The sequence below is a fragment of the Canis lupus genome, chromosome 5 (genome assembly GCF_011100685.1).
Source record: "Canis lupus familiaris isolate Mischka breed German Shepherd chromosome 5, alternate assembly UU_Cfam_GSD_1.0, whole genome shotgun sequence".
Lineage (NCBI taxonomy): Eukaryota > Metazoa > Chordata > Mammalia > Carnivora > Canidae > Canis > Canis lupus.
Window position 1 is genome coordinate 44137194 of NC_049226.1, and position 19472 is coordinate 44156665.

General features: G+C 37.7%; 1 protein-coding gene and 1 long non-coding RNA gene across 28 annotated transcripts in view; one reads left to right on the forward strand and one right to left on the reverse strand.

The window, feature by feature from the left end:
- Positions 1-19472, reverse strand: part of SGIP1 (SH3GL interacting endocytic adaptor 1) — a 201927-nt gene that overhangs the window by 57931 nt on the left and 124524 nt on the right. For 14 of the 25 annotated variants that reach the window (XM_038537198.1, XM_038537197.1, XM_038537200.1 and 11 more), the window contains 6 exons: positions 17433-17457; positions 16355-16406; positions 14957-15042; positions 11198-11290; positions 8355-8429; positions 5716-6216 (listed from right to left, as the gene is read on the reverse strand). In XM_038537198.1, the coding sequence (XP_038393126.1) occupies positions 5716-6216; positions 8355-8429; positions 11198-11290; positions 14957-15042; positions 16355-16406; positions 17433-17457 (832 nt within the window). The remainder of the gene's footprint in view (positions 1-5715; positions 6217-8354; positions 8430-11197; positions 11291-14956; positions 15043-16354; positions 16407-17432; positions 17458-19472) is intronic. The other 11 variants (XM_038537211.1, XM_038537219.1, XM_038537212.1 and 8 more) reach the window with 1 other exon arrangement.
- LOC111095919 overlaps positions 1-19472 on the forward strand; it is a 98417-nt gene that overhangs the window by 32269 nt on the left and 46676 nt on the right. For all 3 annotated transcript variants that reach the window (XR_005359630.1, XR_005359632.1, XR_005359631.1), the window contains exons 2-3: positions 12666-12726; positions 14825-14899. This is a non-coding gene — a long non-coding RNA (uncharacterized LOC111095919). The remainder of the gene's footprint in view (positions 1-12665; positions 12727-14824; positions 14900-19472) is intronic.

The following is a 19472-nucleotide window of genomic DNA, read 5'->3' on the forward strand; positions in this document are numbered from 1 at the left end:
AAACAAGCTGGTGTTAACAATGGCTGGAACCACATGTGGCCAAGAGCTGTCATCAAGGAATCCTCCTTCCCCACCCCCACAGTACAGTGCCAGTCCCAGGCACTTTTCTTCACCGAGCAGTTAGTACACTCAACACTCTAGCATCTAGTGTGTATGTGTTTTTTTTTAATAAAGAAAAAAAAATCACTCAGTTGAACTATAGTTGATGGCAGAAGCTGAAGCTTATTGCCTTTTGTTGTCATGTGACACCCATGAAAGGTAAATCCTTTTATTATTCTCTGTGATGGAAAATACACTTTAAGACCCTTTTAGCCTGGTAGTGAGGACCTTTCATTTGACCACACACACACCAAACTTATAATAAATTATCTTGTTTTGCATATTCAGAATTTATGTCCAAGATGAAAATGAAAGTTAGACCTTGAAGGAAGGTGAATGATTTTTCCACATTATATATTTATACATATATATATATATATATAATCATGTATAAGGGATTTATCCTTTTTAATGTGCTTCAAAATATGAGTGCTAACTTTAATAAATGTAAGTAAGCACTTGATAATAAGCAAAGGACAGAATATAAGACAGTAAATTAGATGTTGCACGAATAGTTTGCATTTAGCATCTTAATAAGAGAATCACATTGAATTTAGAGGACTGTATTTTTTGAAGGAGGCTGCTTAGGAATCTATGTAGAGTTGGCCCATGATGATTTTTGTGGTGATTTTGAAAAGAGTCTTGGATTTACTTTTCTGGCTGTCAATGACAAACATGGGACACACAGAAGACACACAGAGGCCGGCATGCACACTAATCAGCACACCAGTAGGGTCTCGAGACTCAAAGGTCTGCCTATCTTTAGCCAGATGTCTGGGGTACATGGATCAACTACTTGACTCCAAACCTGAAGAAATTCAGATCACTTTTCTAAAACGTGCTTGTTCAGAAAAGTTCCAACTACTCCAGAGGTTTTGTCACTTTGGTTAGAAGCACAGGTATCGGATCATTCCAAGAAAATTCTAAGAAATCCTGCCTCAGGAAAATAACCGCCCACTCCTATCTTCCCATCCAACATGCCACAAAACCGTGCTTTCTGGAGAATCCTAGATTGGCAAGATGCTGGTCCCCATCTCCAGATCTTCAGATTCCCAAAGAGCTTTGAAGTTGAACAGCAAAATCCATCATCTTGGAATCTGCTCTCATCTTAAGAGAGTTTGGGTGTAAACCTTGCTCCTCTTATCTAAACGCAACCTGAAAAATTGAGTGTGTTGTGTTTCTCTGTGCTGTTTATTCTAAGTGTAATTTCATTAGTGTGAAACTACTAAAATTACCGCCACATCTATCCCTATCTCTATTACCTCTACACCTCTACCACTTTTCTAACTGTATTCTTATTTTTTATTGTATTGGGCCAAGATTGATGCTAGACACTTTACATACACTATCTTATTTTATCTCCACACTAAATTTTGCAGGAAAGTACTGTAGTTATCTCAATTGGAGCTAAAGTTCAGAGATATTGAGTAACTTGTTCAAGATCACAGAGCTCAGATGGCCGATTTAACTCCAAGGCCCAAGATCTTAAATGCAGTGTCTTGTAGCTTTAGGTGGACTGTGAAGTCCCATATTTTGCATTAAGTCTGCTCTGAGTTTTGCAGCAGCAGCTTGCACACATCTCTCTCTACGTAAATATTTTTAGTCTTCTGCAAATCTTTTCTTGAATAAAAAAATAAGATATGTTTTGACAGGTCCCACTACAAAGTTTTCTTTTGACTTAATAGATTGACGCCCAGGATGTTTCCAGGAAACAGAAGTGACAGCTGAGAGATGGAGAATAACCCTTTAAACAACAGAGTCTTTGTCAGGAAGTTTCATGAGGCTTTTTCTAGGTTCTGTTTCACTGGAAAACCATGCCATAGGAATGGTTCAAAATATCTATCCAAGAAATAGTCTTCTGAATCAAGTTCAGGAAAAGGTCATGCTGCTTATCCTTGTTCTACATGTTCTAAAAGGGAAAGTTTTGAAAACCACTGTCAATAATGCTTGGGATAGTCAATATGGGAGTTGTTATCAAAGCAGCGTGAAATAATGAAAAAAAAAATAAAAAATAATGAAAAGGCAGATGATCTGACTCCTGGCCCGGCCTGCCACTTATCAGCTGGAAGATCTTAACCTCTCTGAATCTCAGCTTCCTATTTTAAAAAAATGAGACATTTCTACCATACAAGGTAGTTGTAACAATCGAAATGGAAAATGCTTATAAAGTGTTTAGTAAACTACAAAATGCCACATAAATAAAAGGGAATAGATGTTGACGATGATAGTAAAGATTGTCTTTTCATACAGACACAACTGAAAGCAAAGAAAAAAGTGGCTAGTTAACTGTTTTCCTTGCTCTTTCACTTTTTCCTAACTGAATTGACTTAATTGAGTTGTTGCGCAGTCAGAAAGACACTGAGTGTCTTTAAGAAGCAAAAGAAGTGTTTAGGAAGCAAAACAATCTCGATAGAATCCTGAAGTTCAGCAGACAGTAGTCAGGGCCTGAGGGTTATTTTATAACTGAACTGAGGCTTCCCGTGCTTTTGTGAGATCACACAATTGTTTCGTATGCTAAGAGTGTAGAAGACTGTACATCTCTATCCTCATTCTTTGATCTGGAATTATGCTTTCATTTCTTCTCCAAGCAGTGTTTACTCCCATGAGCAGTTCTGGAAAAATTAACTGGACATCGCTGAGTAAGGTTTAACTTTAAAAATCACATGTATGTTATTTGAGTTTTGTGAGTTCAAAAAAGTTGACAACCACTGACATACTTTCAGTTCATTTGCTGCTTCAACTTGAAATTCTAGCATAGTTTCTTTGGTAGCCCCTTGAAAACCACACAATTATTGCTTCAACTTTCATTTCTCTTTGTTGAAGAGTGGCTTCCCTATTTGGATTCTGCCACTCTAAAAAGACTTGTAGTTAGGAAATATATGTGTCTAGTTCAACCCCAGTCAGCTCATTTTCATTTGTTTATAAATGTGTGTGTATGTGTATAATATCTTTTATATTGGCTTAGTCTCTCAAGTTGGAAAGTGTTGCACATCCTATCTTTACTAACCTCTTTTTCTCTGGTCTCTATAGGCCAATAAAACACTTTCCCCCTCCCATTCTCTGGCACACCACCCACAAGGAAGAAGAAATGGCCTTTGCAAAGAGAATCATTGTCTGCATTCCAATAAGCAAAGTTTTGGCCAAACTAGGTATTTATAACTTTTCCATAAGGAAATCAAAATTCAAAAAAAAAAAAAAAAAAAAAGGAAATCAAAATTCTTGGAGCAAATTCTTAACTTCCACCTGTTTTTCAACATCAGGTAACTCAACTAATTCACAAGGCTGTGCATACTGTCTAAATTTGGTCAGTGACCAAGTGAATGAAATTTTGAAAGTGAGTAATGGTATCCAGTTAAATACAGTTTGAGGTGTATAGGAAAAGTTAGTCTCATCAGGCTAAGTTTTATAAAAAGGAGGTCTTGAGAAGCATTGCTAATCTTTAAAACATGAGGCCTTCTCTCATTGTTTTAATCGTAAATTTACATTTCTGCTAGTCTTTGTATATTATATCAATAAAACATTAAATGGAAAATAAACTGGGGCTTAATTAAGGACATAATTGTGCAGTTTTATTTATTCATGAGCTTCATTGACCCAGTTCAATCTTCCGCTTAGAAATTCAATCTTTTACCAGCAAAGTAGAGGGTTTTTTCCAACTCAGTTATTAAGAATCAATAGCCTTTACTGGTAACACCTAAAAATAATTTCAAATGTTTATGCTAAACAAAGATGACAGCAAAATTCTCAAAGATTTCAGAAAGAAGGCAAAGACCCCATTCTTCACTCATTAGATCTGTGGTCAATTCAATTAAACATCTTCCAGAGTCTTGTGGTAGGTGATGGAAGAAACAGATGAGCAACAAATCTGCCCTGTCCTCCTTCTCCCCAACTAAACATGTTCATTTTGAGGAAAGTACAGTGGCCTGCCACTGGAACAAGGGGGTTATTCCTCTACGTCTCTCAGAAGAGCCTGGAAAGAAAGAATACCCTGGAGATATTCCCCACTTTGACAATAGATAGCCAGCTTCTTTGGGTTTGAAGTCTGAACCAAAGGCTTCACCTAGGGTCCTTTTATTACTTTGACAGATAAGTAATGAGGCTTATATTCCCAAAATGATCTAAAAAAGCAACCGAGGATGAAGGTGGGTGCTCTAATCCTCTAGACCTAGGGAGAGAAGCACAAGAGAAGTGGATTTTGAGAGAAAACTGTTGATCTTGTTGGGCAGTATAGGTGGGTGTCAGTGGTCAAAAAAGTTTGGGCTATTTTGTAACTAAACCTTAAAAGAGTTCCTAGAGAGGGGTGAAGGACACAGCCTGAAAATTAGATCTGAGTATGACTGAGTATCCCAAGTCTATCATCTGTAGCTGTGTAAACTTTGGAAAGTTACTTGACATCTCTGAGCCTCTGTTTCCCCAAGTTTACACAGCTGTAAAATAGGAGCAATAAGAGAGCATTTATCACATGGGGTTGTTGTAAGGATGAAATGATGTGCACAAAGCATTAAGATGATACCCAGGAGAAGAAACTGTAGCCATATTATTGACAAAGGCTCTCAGAAGTCCTATGGTAAAGAAACCTGCCGATTTTAACACAATGTTCTCCAAATTTGATAATTGAGTAGCTCTTCTTTTTTGGTAGAAGAAGGCACACGGGACACGTGTAGTGATATAAAGGTGAATCTCCAGCCCTCTCCTTGATCAGATTGGTTGCTTGAAGCACAGGAATTTTCAAACACATGCACTCTGTGCACTGTTTGCCTATTGAAAGAGGCAACAGTGATAACTGACTGTTACAAAAGAGACAAATGCCTTTCCTTCCTATCTCTTGCCTTTCCTTCCTATCTCTTACTAGATCTAAATTATCATAAACTTGGTTGCTTCTTCCAAAGCAACAAACAAACAAACAAACAAACAAAAAAACACATGGCACTCAGAAGGTGCCTAAACCGAACCCACGGGCATAAGAGGAAAGGCACTGTAGGGTCTTGCCAAGTAAGTCTGAGTACCAGTAGAATAAAAAAATATTGAAGAAGATACCTTAAAAAATTTTTTTATCTTTCTTAGGTTTGTGTGGCAGATATTGCCATCCTTTTATAGGATGGGAACACAAAATGAAGCTCCAAGGAAGGAAAACCAAAACATCAGATTCAATATCAACATTTGCATAGAGAGTCCCAAATTCCATTTCTGATGGACTTTTCCATCTCCTGTCACCATACTTAGAGTTGACTTCATGTGCTGACAGGGAAATTAGACACTGAACATGAAATTCACTGGCTAGGAAATCTGTCTTTCTAGAACTTTCCTAATTCCAAACAGTGACAAAGCAGCTTCCTTTAAAAAACTATGCACTTCCTCACTGCAGGGTGGAAGGCAGAGCACTCCCAAGGAGTGCTAGGAGTGCTAGGAGTGCGGGGAAGAACACATCCACAGACTTGCACTATGACAGTTAGCATTCGATGCACTAGGACATGCCATGGGGCCACAGAACACCCAGACCAGAGGAACGGCGGAAGCTCTAAAGCCAACTGCCAGGCAGGAGGAGGGTGTTGTTCACACTGCAGCAGCCACGGCCATTCCCGGTCACACGAAGCACACTCAAACAGTAAGACGTACCACTGGTGGTCCCCGTACCACTGCCCGAGCCAGGTCCAGGGGATGAAACCACAGTCCTGTAGGTGGGTGGTGGTGGGGGAGGTGGGGTTGCTCTCTGTCCCAACCCGAAATCTTTGGGAGATGAGATTGTTTCTAAGTAATCATCTTTAATGAAGGTCTGCTCAGCGATTTTCTTCTGGACTTCTTCTAAATTGAGCGGCGATGGTACATTGCGCGGAGGACCAGGGGGTCCTGGGGGCCCTGGGGGGCCTGGAGGTCCCGGGGGGCCCGGAGGTGGGGAGTCAGATGGGTTGTCTGATGCAGCTGGTGGGGACACCACCTTTTCCCTTGGAGTCAACTCTGGCGTAACATGTTCCGGGGATGTATCAGAAAAATGGACCCACTTTTCTTCAGCATTAGCAGCAACAGACTTGGGGGATGACACTGGACCAAAAATGCTGTCCAAGTCATTGATGGATGGTAGCTTTTCAATTTTGACCTCTGTGGCTGACTGGTCACTTCCTGTGGTTAAAGTAGTTGATTTTTAACTTTAATTGACTTTGTGAATATTATTTTCATGGGGCGGGAGTGGGAGGGAGTGAGGCAAAGAATAGTAAACAGATTGCCTCCTGAGGTGTAAAAATAACTGGATCAGAACTGAAGGGGAGGAGAGACAGTTCCCTGCCTCCAGAATGTGAGCATCACCTTTTTATGTTGTTATTTTACCCTTTCTATTGAGTGACCCCAGGTAGCTGTTTTTACCACCATTGAAAGTGCTGAGTGTGCTACTACTCTCAAAGGCTGCTCACAAGAGTGCAGAAGGTGATCACTCTGAAAATGCTGCACTTTGAAAAGGTTCACAGAGTACAGGCTCTGGAACTGCACTTCCAAAAGGGAGGTCCCTTCTGAAAGGCTGGCCTACCAAATTACAGACAACACAGTAGAAAGAAAATTGATAGCTGAAAATCACCCTCATATTTGATAAAGACTGTCTGTTCTAGCACATTAAAATGTTTGGTGAAACTAATAATTATCTGTTAGTTTAAAAAAGTTATTGTATCATAACAAGCTGTACATCCTCCACCTTCAATACACCAGAAACACAGTACAGAGATTATTTAGAGGAATATCCCCCACATATATTCACAAACACACACATATACACCCCACATACAACACACACAGGTTATTGAGAAGACATTTACTACTTATTAGAACTGTTATGAATATACTTGCTTAAGAGGGAGGAAAACTCAAAATATTTTTGTAATTTCTTTTCTCATCAAGTCTAACCTGTTAACATCATAGATGGAACTGTGATATACATCGATCTGGAGTCATGAAACACAAAAGTCTCTATTTTACTTAATCATTAGCAGCAGCTCTTCTTTTTAATTTAACTTACCAGTAATACGAGAGAAAATTAAAACTATCTTCTACAGCTTGGCAGGAAATGCTTGATAACCAGTGCAATGTGAGGAAGTGCACTTTTTATTTAAACACTAAAGTTGTTGAAATTCGAAACTGTCCCTGAATAATTGCAAGGCATGAGCAGAAGCAACTTTACCTTTAAATAACCCATCGACTCTAAGAACTGGCTCAGCACTTCCATATTTCACATTAGAAAAGAATTAACCTTCAAGACTCCAAGGCCACAGATAAACAGGGTAGCAGATTGCATGTCCCACAATATTTATAATTCTGTCACTAGTAGATTTATTTCTGTCTAACATATTTATGAGAATACAAGGAGCCAAAATGATTTGAACTTGCAGATACCTTTACCTTTGACGCTCTGGATGACTCTTCGTTGGGTTTTAATCAATATAAATTTCAAAAATGACTATGGCTTGCACTTGGTCTTGTTGATAAATACCTACTCTGCAGCTATCAAACTCACCAGGCTACATAAATAGCAAAGGACAAAGCAGCAATAGAATTCCAAAGGTGATAACGAATCATATTCTAAGGGCCCAGACACATAACATAGCAATTACTGCTTTTGACTTGCTAGCCCAATAGAACAGGGTAGATTATAAATTGCAGGAATATGTAGTATTGATTTTAATAGAAGGTAAAGATGTGCCTTAGAAATTATCTGTCTAAAGGCATGTGGCAGTTCCTTGACATATGCCATGATCCTCACACAGCTCTTTGCCACTGGATAATAAGGATTCCTGGGAAAAAAATTCCCCATCTCCCAAGCTTACCCACAGGCTGCACATCCTGGGAACCATTCTATGTCTTTGTAGACTAGGCAGTTTTAATTCTAGAAAAAATAATGATCGGTTCTTGGGAAAATATGAATTGTGCCTTGAGATTTTTAATTTGTAAATCATTAAAATGAGTTCCAAAGAAGTAAAATGCCAATTAAACAGGGACTTTCGATGTCGACATTTTTTTTTCTTTCTTTTCCCAGTAAATGTGGCCCTCATTCAATAAGATGGTACACAGGAAAAATTAATTGAGAAAGAATATTTTGTGAAACCTGAGAGTGATACTCTAAAATAAATCTGCAGAGTAAGTTGTAATGGAAGGAAAACCAAACGCAAACATTTTCATGCTAAGTCTCTACAGCTTCAGACACATCGGGGCGTGTTGGGGTCCAGGGCCATTGTTGATTGCTGTATCATCCCAGCACAGAAAAAACTGAAGCTTACCTGGTGCAACTGTTAGTGGGGAGCCTGTTCGGGGTGGGGTGGCTGGTACATTTTTGGGAGGCAGTGGTGGAGGTGCTGAAAAGACATGAGAAACCAAGCATTATTGATTGCTTTCTCCTTAACTGACACAATATTTTGTAGATAAGCAGGATTTGGGCTTTCATCCATATTGCTGCTATTGGTAATGTCATAACCATTAATAGTTTAAATTTTTTAAAATTCAGAGCTAAGAAAGTGAAGCAGGACCCATTCAGATTCTTCCACTTTATGATAATAAGAATTTGTCAAAAGAATGTCATATGATGTGGGACGCCTGGTGGCTCAGCAGTTGGGTGCCACCTTCGGCTCAGGTCGTGATCCTGGGATCTGGGATCGAGTTCTGTACTGGGCTCCCTTCGAGGAGCCTGCTTCTCCCTCTGCCTATGTCTCTGCCTCTCTGTCTCTCTGTCTCTCTGTGTCTCTCATGAATAAATAAATAAATCTTTAAAAAAAGATTGTCAGGTGATAATTATAATGTCATCTTTTTATTCATTCATCCCTTTATTTGACAAACTTCAAGCACTAGCAAAGTTCTGCAGCATACTAGGAACTAGGGACTTAGGGTTGAATAAAAGAATCTTCTGTCCTCAGGAAGTTATGGTTGAATGAATGAATATCACATTAACAGATGATTATAATCTAGGGTGTGGTGAAGGAAATGAAAATATCTTGGGGGAGACTCAGGTGAAGGGTTTTTAATATAGTCAGGATTGTATTGCCTAGAGTGAATCTGGAAAGATGTCTCAAAGTTATACATTTTAACTTTTAGTATATTTTTTTGAAAGTCTGAAGCAATATAAATGGGAGCAAGGAAAAATACCCTGATTCCCCTGGTAAAAATTACAGCAAAGCAAAACCCCTGAGATAGAATAAGTATTGTATTATGGCCTGAACCCAGAGATTCAGCCCCCTGAACTAGACTTGTCATTTTGCAGGCAAGGTTAGGGATCACTGTTTCAACAGGTACATCTTTTTTCTTCTTTTTTCCTTACATGTATGTTTTCCTGTCACTGGATCCATTTGGTAGATTCAAGGAGTTCACACTAATTTCATAAACCAGATTCCAGTTCATTTGTGAATCTCAAATGTTGTTCAGTCTTTCAGGACCTAAAAGCAGAGTGGGTCAGCTGGTTGGAGAGTGCTTGGCAGCACTAGAAAGAGTACCTTTCTGTCACTCCAACTCCACCTGACTTCATTTAATTTTAGAGAGCATCCTGTCTTTCTACACAACAGGCATGACTAATAGTTATCATCCTAAAGCCCAGAAATATGTGCTTCCTAGTCTTCGTTGTGAGCTTCTGAAAACTACACCTCAATTGGATCAGGTTTTTCCATAGAAGTTAAAAGTCAATCAGGGGCTCTGTTTCTGATGAAGGTTCACTGCAAAAATTGAGGTCATAGTCAACAAAAACACATAAAATACAGTAAGAGCATAATAATTTAAAATAGCTGATTTATGCTGCAATCACAAAATGAGCAAAATTATACCATACACACCAATTATACAACAGCCTCTGCCATGCTAAGTGCAGTTGCTGCACATGAAACTCAGAAAACTCTAAAATGCCAATAATTGGCCTTAAAATCAATACATCACCTACATAAACATTTCATTTATGTAGTTTCTTGGCATCTAGGAAAGGTTTTCTAGGAAGAATCTGGATGGCTCAGGTTTCTAAAGAAAGCTTTTCAAGGAAGTTAGAGCTTTTGCACTGGCTTTGTTTCCCAGTAGCACAGAGACACATTCAAAATCACATCACTGGGGTTCAAATTTTCTCAAAGCACATCTCTAAAAGTTTAGATGTTAAAATAGTTATTGGTGATGATGTTTTTCCTCTCCTGTTTTATGAAGAAAATATCTTTGAAAAGACTGGATTGCATGGTTTTATAGCAATATCTCTTGGAAACAACCTCTTGGGCCTTTGATTAGGTATCCCTCTGGTTAATTCTGATGATTATTTTTAGGCCCCATAAAGCAGAACCCCGGGAATACTGAACTGGAAACGTATTGATTAGTGTGTATGTAAGCCTCACGAAGTGTAGACACCCATTGCATCTCATTACTGCCCCAAATGCCTCTCCCTGAGACTCAGTCTTCCTTACAAAGGCATTTTAAGGAGTGCTTTCCACAAGTGTGGATGCTATGAGAAGTCTACTGAAATGAGAACTCAAGAAATCCATCAAGGAGGTGGCTTGACCAAATAAGCAATCCACTCAGGCCAAATAGTCCAACCGACTATTACCTGACTCTCAGCATCTTCAGGAGGAAGGGGGGTGAGTGCTGGAATAGTAGTTCTCACGGCCCCTGGTTTGAGACAAGTTTGCCCAGGCCTCCTGTCTCAGCTTCCTACCAAATAGCATCATTTCTCTTGCTTTCCAATTATCCCTCTTTCATCTCAATGTGTCCTTTCTGTACCTTGCATCCTCCTTGTCTTGTAGGACTAGCAGAGACTATCTGACTCCACTTCTGTGTTGAGTGGTAGCCCAGTATCTGGAGCAGGGTAGGTTTCTTTAGCTTATTTGCTTCTTCCTCTTATATATGCATATTCAATTAATGAACGAACAGGCATATAGGATGTCAGAAGAGGCTATTATTCAAAGTTAATAACGTTATTGTATTACTTTTGCCTTGACAAACTGCCCTAGGCCCCTAAAACTCTAAAGCCCTACTAGAGTAACCTCTTCTAATATTATACAGTCAAAATGTTGCTTACGTACTTTCTACAAGTTGCTTAATTTCACTATGCAGACAGACAGTAAAATGAGTCACTTATTTTTCCAGACAGAACAAACACATAACTTACTTCCAGTGGGAAAAGGCCTTGTTAACTTTGGCGACTCGATGCTTGGATTAATTGGTTGGCCTGCACCCCATATCTCAGGCTGATCTAAAAGAACTGGAACCATAAAAAGAAAATTTCCCAAAGTGAGCTCAAAAAAGAAATACTCCTGGATTTCAGCACTTAAAATTTCAATTCAAAATTGAGCTTCACAAAATTATCTCTCTCTTGCCTCAGTTCTAGCAAAGTAATTTAGAAGTGTGCTGCTCCTCATTCTTTTCAAGCAAAGAATGCAAATGACAGTGGTGTGTGTGTGTGTGTGTGTGTGTGTGTGTGGTGATGGTAGGGGTGTCTGTGTGTGTGTACACATAGCTAAATAAAAACTTTTGAAATACAGCATCTGTATTTTCTTCCTGGTTGGTCATTTAAGGACATTCTGAATGTCAGTATATGTACTAGCTCTATTTCTGGCACCCATTTGAAGATCTAGGCATTAATCCCATGGACAGTCATTTCAAGTTGGCTTATTTAAAGTTTGGTATGAATATGCTTCAAAAATGAAAGTGCCTGGGTTTTATAGAGTGACTTGTATCTTTAAAGGATCATATAGGGTCTTTAAGTAAACTTTTTACAGTATCATAAAGAGAAATGAAATTATTCTAAAAATACTTGGTAAATATCTTAAGAGAACGAGAAAAATAAATAAGGGCTTCGACACTTAAAGGAAATCAGAGAAATTAAGTATTAGGTCTAATGACACTGAATCTAACATTGTTTATATTTCTTCTGTCTCTGTGTTTTGATTTTTTTATTGCTATGATAATAATGTAAACAATTAGGTCTTTTCTGCACATATCATGTACCAGAGTCTATGCAAGTACTGCTTTTAATTCATTATGTTGTAAAACACAATTTGGGAAGTTAATGGGATATGAATTTAAATCCAGCCTCTAGGGACGCCTGGGTGGCTCAGTGGTTGAGCATCTGCCTTCGGCTCAAGACTGGATCCCAGGATCTGGGACTCTCTGCGAGGAGCCTGCTTCTCCCTCTGCCTGTGTCTCTGCCTCTCTCTCTGTGTGTCTCTCATGAATAAATAAATAAATCTTTAATGTTAATAAATAAATAAATCCAGCCTCTAAACTTAGACTGTAGGACCTTGGGCCAGTCATTTCACCTCTGAGCTTCCTTTCCTTCAGAGTAGAGGTAATAAGAGCAATCTGAGAATTATTAAAAGGATCATGGGAGATAATACATATAAATACAATGTTTACAAACTGCATATAACACACTTATCACAAGGCCAGGAGCTATTATTAGATATTATAGTCCTCACAACATCACCTGGTGGTTGATATTAGTACAATTTTAAGTAGAGGAAGCAAAGATTAAAGTGATTAAATAACATGCCTAAGAGCTACCTGATGAAGTAGAGAAGCTAAGATTCGATCCCAGGCATGCATACCTGACTCCAAAATACATATTTTCCCTCCAGGCATTTTAATTTAGTGATGGAAGAATCAGTGAAAAGAAGTGAGAGTGAGTAGATCTGAAAGGTAAGTGCGGATACTGTAAGACCTCGCGTGCTTGGTGCAAATGTTGAAATTGTATAGAATCTTGGGGGATGAAACCATCTCAAGAGAAAGCAAGCTAGGCTCATGGGCAAGTTCAGGTGTGTATTTCCTCTCCATCATAAACCCAAAGATGGTTTTAGTTCTGTTTTGTTTTAACATGAAAGCAAACATTCTCCAAAGCTGTGAAGCAGCGTTTTTTGTTTTTGTTTTTGTTTTTTTCATGGATTTGATGTGGGACACCCCCTTGATTTTTTAAGAACTATTTTCTATTTTGTAAATCAGGTTTCTATACAGTTATGGGATTCTTTTAATAGGTAGATTGAGAAGTAACAAATAAAATTCCACCATTAGTCACTACACAATAATGTCATTAAAAGCAAAATTGAGGGGCATCTGGGTGGCTCAGTCAAATAAGTGTCTGCTTTCAGCTCAGGTAATGATCCCAGAGTCCTGGGATTGAGCTTCATGTCAGGCTCCATGCTCAGCGGGGAGTTTGCTTCTTCCCCTCCCACGGCTCCTCTCCCTGTTCATGCTCTCTCTCACTCTGTCTCTCTCTCAAATAAATACATAAAATCTTTTAAAAATTTAAAAGCAAAATTGATCATAGTTAACATGACAACTGGTAGCCTCATTACAAGGCCACTTCTACTTGGATTCTAAGTTGTAGACATTTAAATCTCTGAAGGAGTATTTAGGGGTGTTCCTTATATATTTCTTAACCAAATCATTGAAAAATATTTTGATGTGGTTGACTCCTAGCTCTTTTCCAGTATCCATTTTCCATTTCTTTTACAATCAAAAAGTTCTAGCTGGCCATATGGCACTAAATTCTCTCTGATTGGCTCTGGTTAAGGTGATGTATGTGTCTTCCAGATTTTGCTCTCACGGGAATTGGCAGTGAGTACACTGGTCCTCCCTTTGCTCCCACCCCCTCCCCACATTATTCTGATTGGGAAGTGATGAGAGCTGGACCAGCTCCTTTGGACCCAGGGACGAAGGCCACATGTTGAGAATAGCAGAACCACCCTACCAGTCCTATATTGTTTACTTTGAGATTGTAAACACAAGACAAAGATAAAATTCTGTATTGTTTAAGTCCCTATACTTTAGAGTGTCTTTGTTACTATAACTTAGTCTACTAATTATGTTTTCAAGTTCTATTGTCCTTAATAGTTCAATTTGATTTCTTTGCTCAACAGTATAAAAAATAACATAATATTATACATATACCATAGTGTGTGTTTGTTTGTTTATTTATTTATAAAGATTTTTATTTATTTATTCATGAAAGACACAGAGAAAGAGGGAGAGACAGAAACATAGGCAGAGGGAGAAGCAGGCTCCATGCAGGAAGCCCAATGTGGGACTCGACCCTGGAACTCCAGGATCACACCCTGAGCCAAAGGCAGATGCTCAACCGCTGAGCCACCCAGGTGTCCCTACCATAGTATTTTTAGATCAAATGACTTTTTAAAAATAAAAACATTCAATATTACCCAACACTCCTACCAGAGATACATGCACTAGACCTAAATACATTTCAAGAAGAGTTTGGATGCCTTTTATAGAGTTTTATTTATGTTAGCAGGGTATATACTATTTATAGCCACAAAAAATGGTTAATTTTAAAAACTTAAATATTTAATTCTAGGAATAAATATTTAATAGGTAAACTCAATAATAATGGCTGCATTGATATTTTTCCCACAACATTTTATTTTTAAGTTGGTCAATGATTCAAGGTCATTCTTGGGTCTTGAGCCCACAAACAAGTCTGTTGTGAGCAGCCCACTGAGATCTCCACTGAAGAGGTGGAGAAGAGAGTAAATGTAGTTAGAGAGGCTAGATCACAGAGACAGTGACTATGCCAGGAAGTCTGAAGTTCTAGCTCCACAATGATGACTTACTTGGCTCACAGAGCACTATTCCCTGACTTATTCCCTGTAATTTGTATACATTTGCAGTAATTTTTACCCACCACTTTTGAGGAATGAACTTGTTAGTTATTTGATGTTTCCAGAAGTAAAGTTTCAAATCCTAAAATACTAGAGGTTTGCAAATGAAATTCTTGTTCCAACAGCATACCTAGATTGGAACTTTGCTTTCACATGAGGATCTGATGGTGCATGGCTAAAAACATATACCTTTATTCTAGGTAAGTTATACTTTAATGAAAAGAAAAAAGATCTATAGAGATACATGTTTCTCCTACCTTCTGTCTTCTGTTCATCAAAAGCTGATTCTAATGGTGGGCCAAAGAGGGGAGCCAGGGCCATAGTGTCATCTGTAGGCTTTTTGCTAAATCACACAGATTAAAACAAAACATAAAAGAAAAGGAATATTAATGCTAAAAAGATATACAAGCTTTCAAATGTTTTTCATGGTAAGGCACATATATGTGTAATTGTGTACATACGTGTACATGTACACAAACTCCATGGGACTGGAAAGTATATGTATGAATGTCAATGTGTTATGGACAAGAGAATCACTAGGAGATAAGATCCCTGGTTTTCACTGGGAGACCAAGGTGATGGTTCAATAGAAATAAGTTGGAAAAGAGGAACTCTTTCAAATCATCATGATTCTTTATACCTAGAAGAGATGAAACTAGAGATAACAGTTTATTGCAAAGCACCTTCATCTCTTCAGATCTCAAAAACCATTTATATTTCTCTTCATCATCTCTCTATATTGTAGTTAATATGGTGATTAGTAAGAGTCAGGTAGAGAGAAGTTAAGTGACAAGCCACCCAGGAAGTTTGTCTACTAGTTTCTAGTCTACTAGTTTCTCATTTCCATCCTGTCTCCCCAATCAATACACACAATAGACTAGTTATAACCTCTGAACACCTTAAATACAGCACATCTCAGAAAAAGAACATGAAGAAATCAAGGGGAAAGGATGGAATAAGTTAAAATCATACCCTTTCTCCTAATTATTACTTAAAGGCTATTAACAATAGGCTGCATAATCTTCATTTCTTCCCTTCATTGATACTGATGAGTTCTGTGTCTATACGTGTGCGGTGGGAGTAAGGGGTGAAGGGGGAGGGGAGCTGGAGAAGGAAGGAAAATGAAAAGGATCCAGCTTTTAAATAGAAATAGTAGTCCTTTTGGAAAACAATGTCCATTTGTACAATACTTAACCCAAAGAATACACAGTGCAAAATACGATGTTTTGCCAAAGCGAAAAAAAAAATAGTAAATTCTTTTTTGGTGTATGACATGTGGAATGTATCACGAAACTGAATCCAACTGAACAGGTTATTTTTCATAGGACAATATAATTATACATCAGATCCAACACCAAGAGACATCTTCCAAACACCAAAAGACATCTTCATACAGTCTTTAACCCTTCCATTAGTGTGGGGCCTGCATATTCTGATAGACAGTTACTTTAGATGACCATACAGTACTTCCCCCTAAGGATCTCTCTCAGGCTACACTTCTGAGAAATGATAGCATGCTTGAAGCATGCTATGGACTTACATGCAAACAGGACCTTTATTAATAGAATTTGAAGTTCAGTCTAAAGGAGATTTGCTGAATTGTTAGCAATATGTGATGCCTTCTGTAAAACTCAACTAATGTCTTCCATGCTCACCTTATAAGTTCTGGAGTTGGTGTGGAACGCCTGGGTCTCACCACTTCCTCACCTGATGTACAGGACAAAGAAACCTTTTAGGCATACTTTTACTATTCCCTTCTTATATGTCTTATGAGCTATGTTTGGAAACACTTAGAGATTTAAGTCCCATCCATAAGCAACTCAATATGAAAATTTTGTAAAACAAACCCTCTACCCCGGCAATGCAACAGCCACATATCAGACATATGTAGTAGCATCTTATCTGGCATTTGTAAAACCTAATTAACCAAGGAATTACCATGATAAGCTGTCAAACAGAAGAGTTGTATATTGCATTTTAGTGGAGTAGTCTACCATTCTTCGAATGTCTGCCGCCTTGAGCAGTTCTACTTTCCAATTACCATAAGAGAATACTAAGCCAGGCCATATGTGCATAGTACAGGAATCCAGCATTCTTTGCCTGTTCTTTTCTTGAAATGCCAAGAAAATGTTATATCTTTAACTAGCATCCATGAATTTAGAATTTGCTATATGTAGCAGAGGAAAATTGTGCCCTACATAAATTATAACCTGTATCATATCACTGTGGTTGACTAAAGTTTTTATATCAGATAACATTATGAATGGGTTAGTTGCATCTCCCTTCAGTTCTTTCCGCCTTTCTCTTCTTCCGACCCCCATCAACAAACACTTCATTAGATTCATTTCTAAAGTCAAATGATACAGCAAGAGTTCACAAATATAGGAAGAAAATAGCAATGTTTTTCCAAAAACATATTCATTTTCATAATTTGAATATTACTCATTCAGAACCCACGAGGTCCCTTTGTCATTATAAGATTTCTTTGCTATAAAACATTCATGAGCCTTAAAAATCAAGCCCAAGAATGTATAATGCAAATGTATATATATAATATGTATACTTATATATATACTTATATAATGTATATATATAATATATATACTTATATATATACTTAAGTATATATATATATATACTTATATATATTATATATATATAATTCTCGAAGATCCAAGGAACTGTTTCTTCTTTTAAATTTTACTCTATTTCTGGTAGCTAGGATATACTTACTGGATAAGTTCCTTTTAATTGCACCCTAGAATTAGAAATAGACACTATAAGGTTTAAGACCACATATATGTTATGTACAATATGTATATTTCTGTCATTTCAATTCAACTGAACTCAGAAATGCAGATGGGGAAAAATGAAATTTTTCTCAGAATTGTTTTCAAGTTGGAAATTGTAGACACACACATATAAATCAGTTTTTCATTTAACTCAAGGATTATAGGGAGAAAAGGAGAGTAAATCATAAGTCTTCTGAACCAGAGAAATCCCTACCTGGGCAGATTTGGTAAATTAAGCAAATATTGAATAGCCTATTAAACAACAACAACAACCACCTTGAAGTCTATCAGACAAATAAATCCAAGCTTAACAAATGTTTTATATTTGAAAATTATAGAATGTATTAGGAGTATGGTCTGCTTTTATTAGGGTAGGGGCAGTCCATGAATTGTTAGTAAAAACAGTCATTATTAAAAAAAAAACAAAAACAAAAAAACAGTCATTATTTTACTAATGTAATTTGTAAAGATACAAGCAGCAAATGTTAAAGGGAAGGAAAACTTGGAGGCATTAATCCTGGATGGGTGTTGTAACCAGGGGGCCAGGGAATTTCATTCTCCTTAGCTGCCCTCCCCACCCCAGTTTCTTCCATTTGCCTACACAGGCCCACCTATTTGCCAATTGAAAGTCATTCCTTTTGTTCAAGGCATTGTGATAGTACAGGAATGCAAACAGCCCTGGCAGGACATATTCGAAGTCATGCATAGTTTTTAAAATACCCTAGCAAAAATTTACTTCCATAACAGAAAGGCTGATTAGATAAAAAGTTCTGATTCAAAACTACTATGAAAGGGTCTTAGCATGGGATGCTATCAGAAAAGCAGAGCACTGGAAGGGTGGCATCATGGAGTGGGAGGTAGCCTGGAAGGGCCTGCCTTAGGAGAACAGTAGGGCCATAGCTGGGTCAGGGGAGGGTACAATTATAAGTATTCCAGAGGGTATGACCATGTGCTTGGTGGGGTGTGGTGTCACAGGTATGTTTTCTTCTCTCATATGATAACATTAACAGCTCAGGACAAGATGTAGTGCCTCTATAATAGACCTAGAAGAAACTTCTCACCTTCTTTCCTAGGATTTATCAGAATTTTCTCTCATTTTGAACTCATTTACAATAGAGCAGTAGTTTCAATCTAAGCAAGAATTCACTAGGTGTTTTCTAGTGAATGGCTCAATCTTTCAAACTCTATTCTCTGGCTTGTCTTGCCTAATAATACAATTTGTGTGTATGTGCCATTATAGAGAATTATTCTATTACTAGTAAAGATTTTTAAAATAGATTATTTTATTTACTTTAATGAATAAACATTTTAAATTAATATATTAGACTAAGTTAATATGTTTATTTAGATTAATAAACATTTAAATTAAATATGGTCATTTAAATCAGCTATAGTCATTATGAGAATTTGGATACAGGTTGGCTTTTGGAAAATAAGGCTCCACAGACAAAAATAAGAGAACAAATTGTTAAAAGGAATTAAAATGTTTTTCTAGGTTTGGAAGCCTCAGATGGTCAGATTCTTATGGGTGTGATGGAAAGATACCAGGGTTCTACTTCCAAGTAGTCAATCACAAGGTTGGCAATGAGGGAACAGGACCCACCTAGAATTGTGAGAGCTGAAACCCAAGAGATAGGAGACCCCAGAGGCTGTATTGAAGATCTTTTGGCTCTCTATCTTATCCCTTTTATTAAAAATGTAATACTTCTGAAACCAAGAAGCTACAATAGATGTTTATTGTTGAAAGGCACTGTTTAGTGCCAAGAAGCCCCTGTACATTCTTATTAAATATGCCTCATAAATGAGCAATCACCAGTTAAGTGCAATCAAGGTATGGCAGAAATAGGCAAGAAAACTCTGTGGTTTAGAATTTAGGAAAAATAAAATAATATCAATTTAGAAAGGAACAGTTAACTTGGATGATCAGCAAGTCAGCAGCAACAGAAAAGAAAGTCGCCATTGTCAGCTGGATCCAGCACAC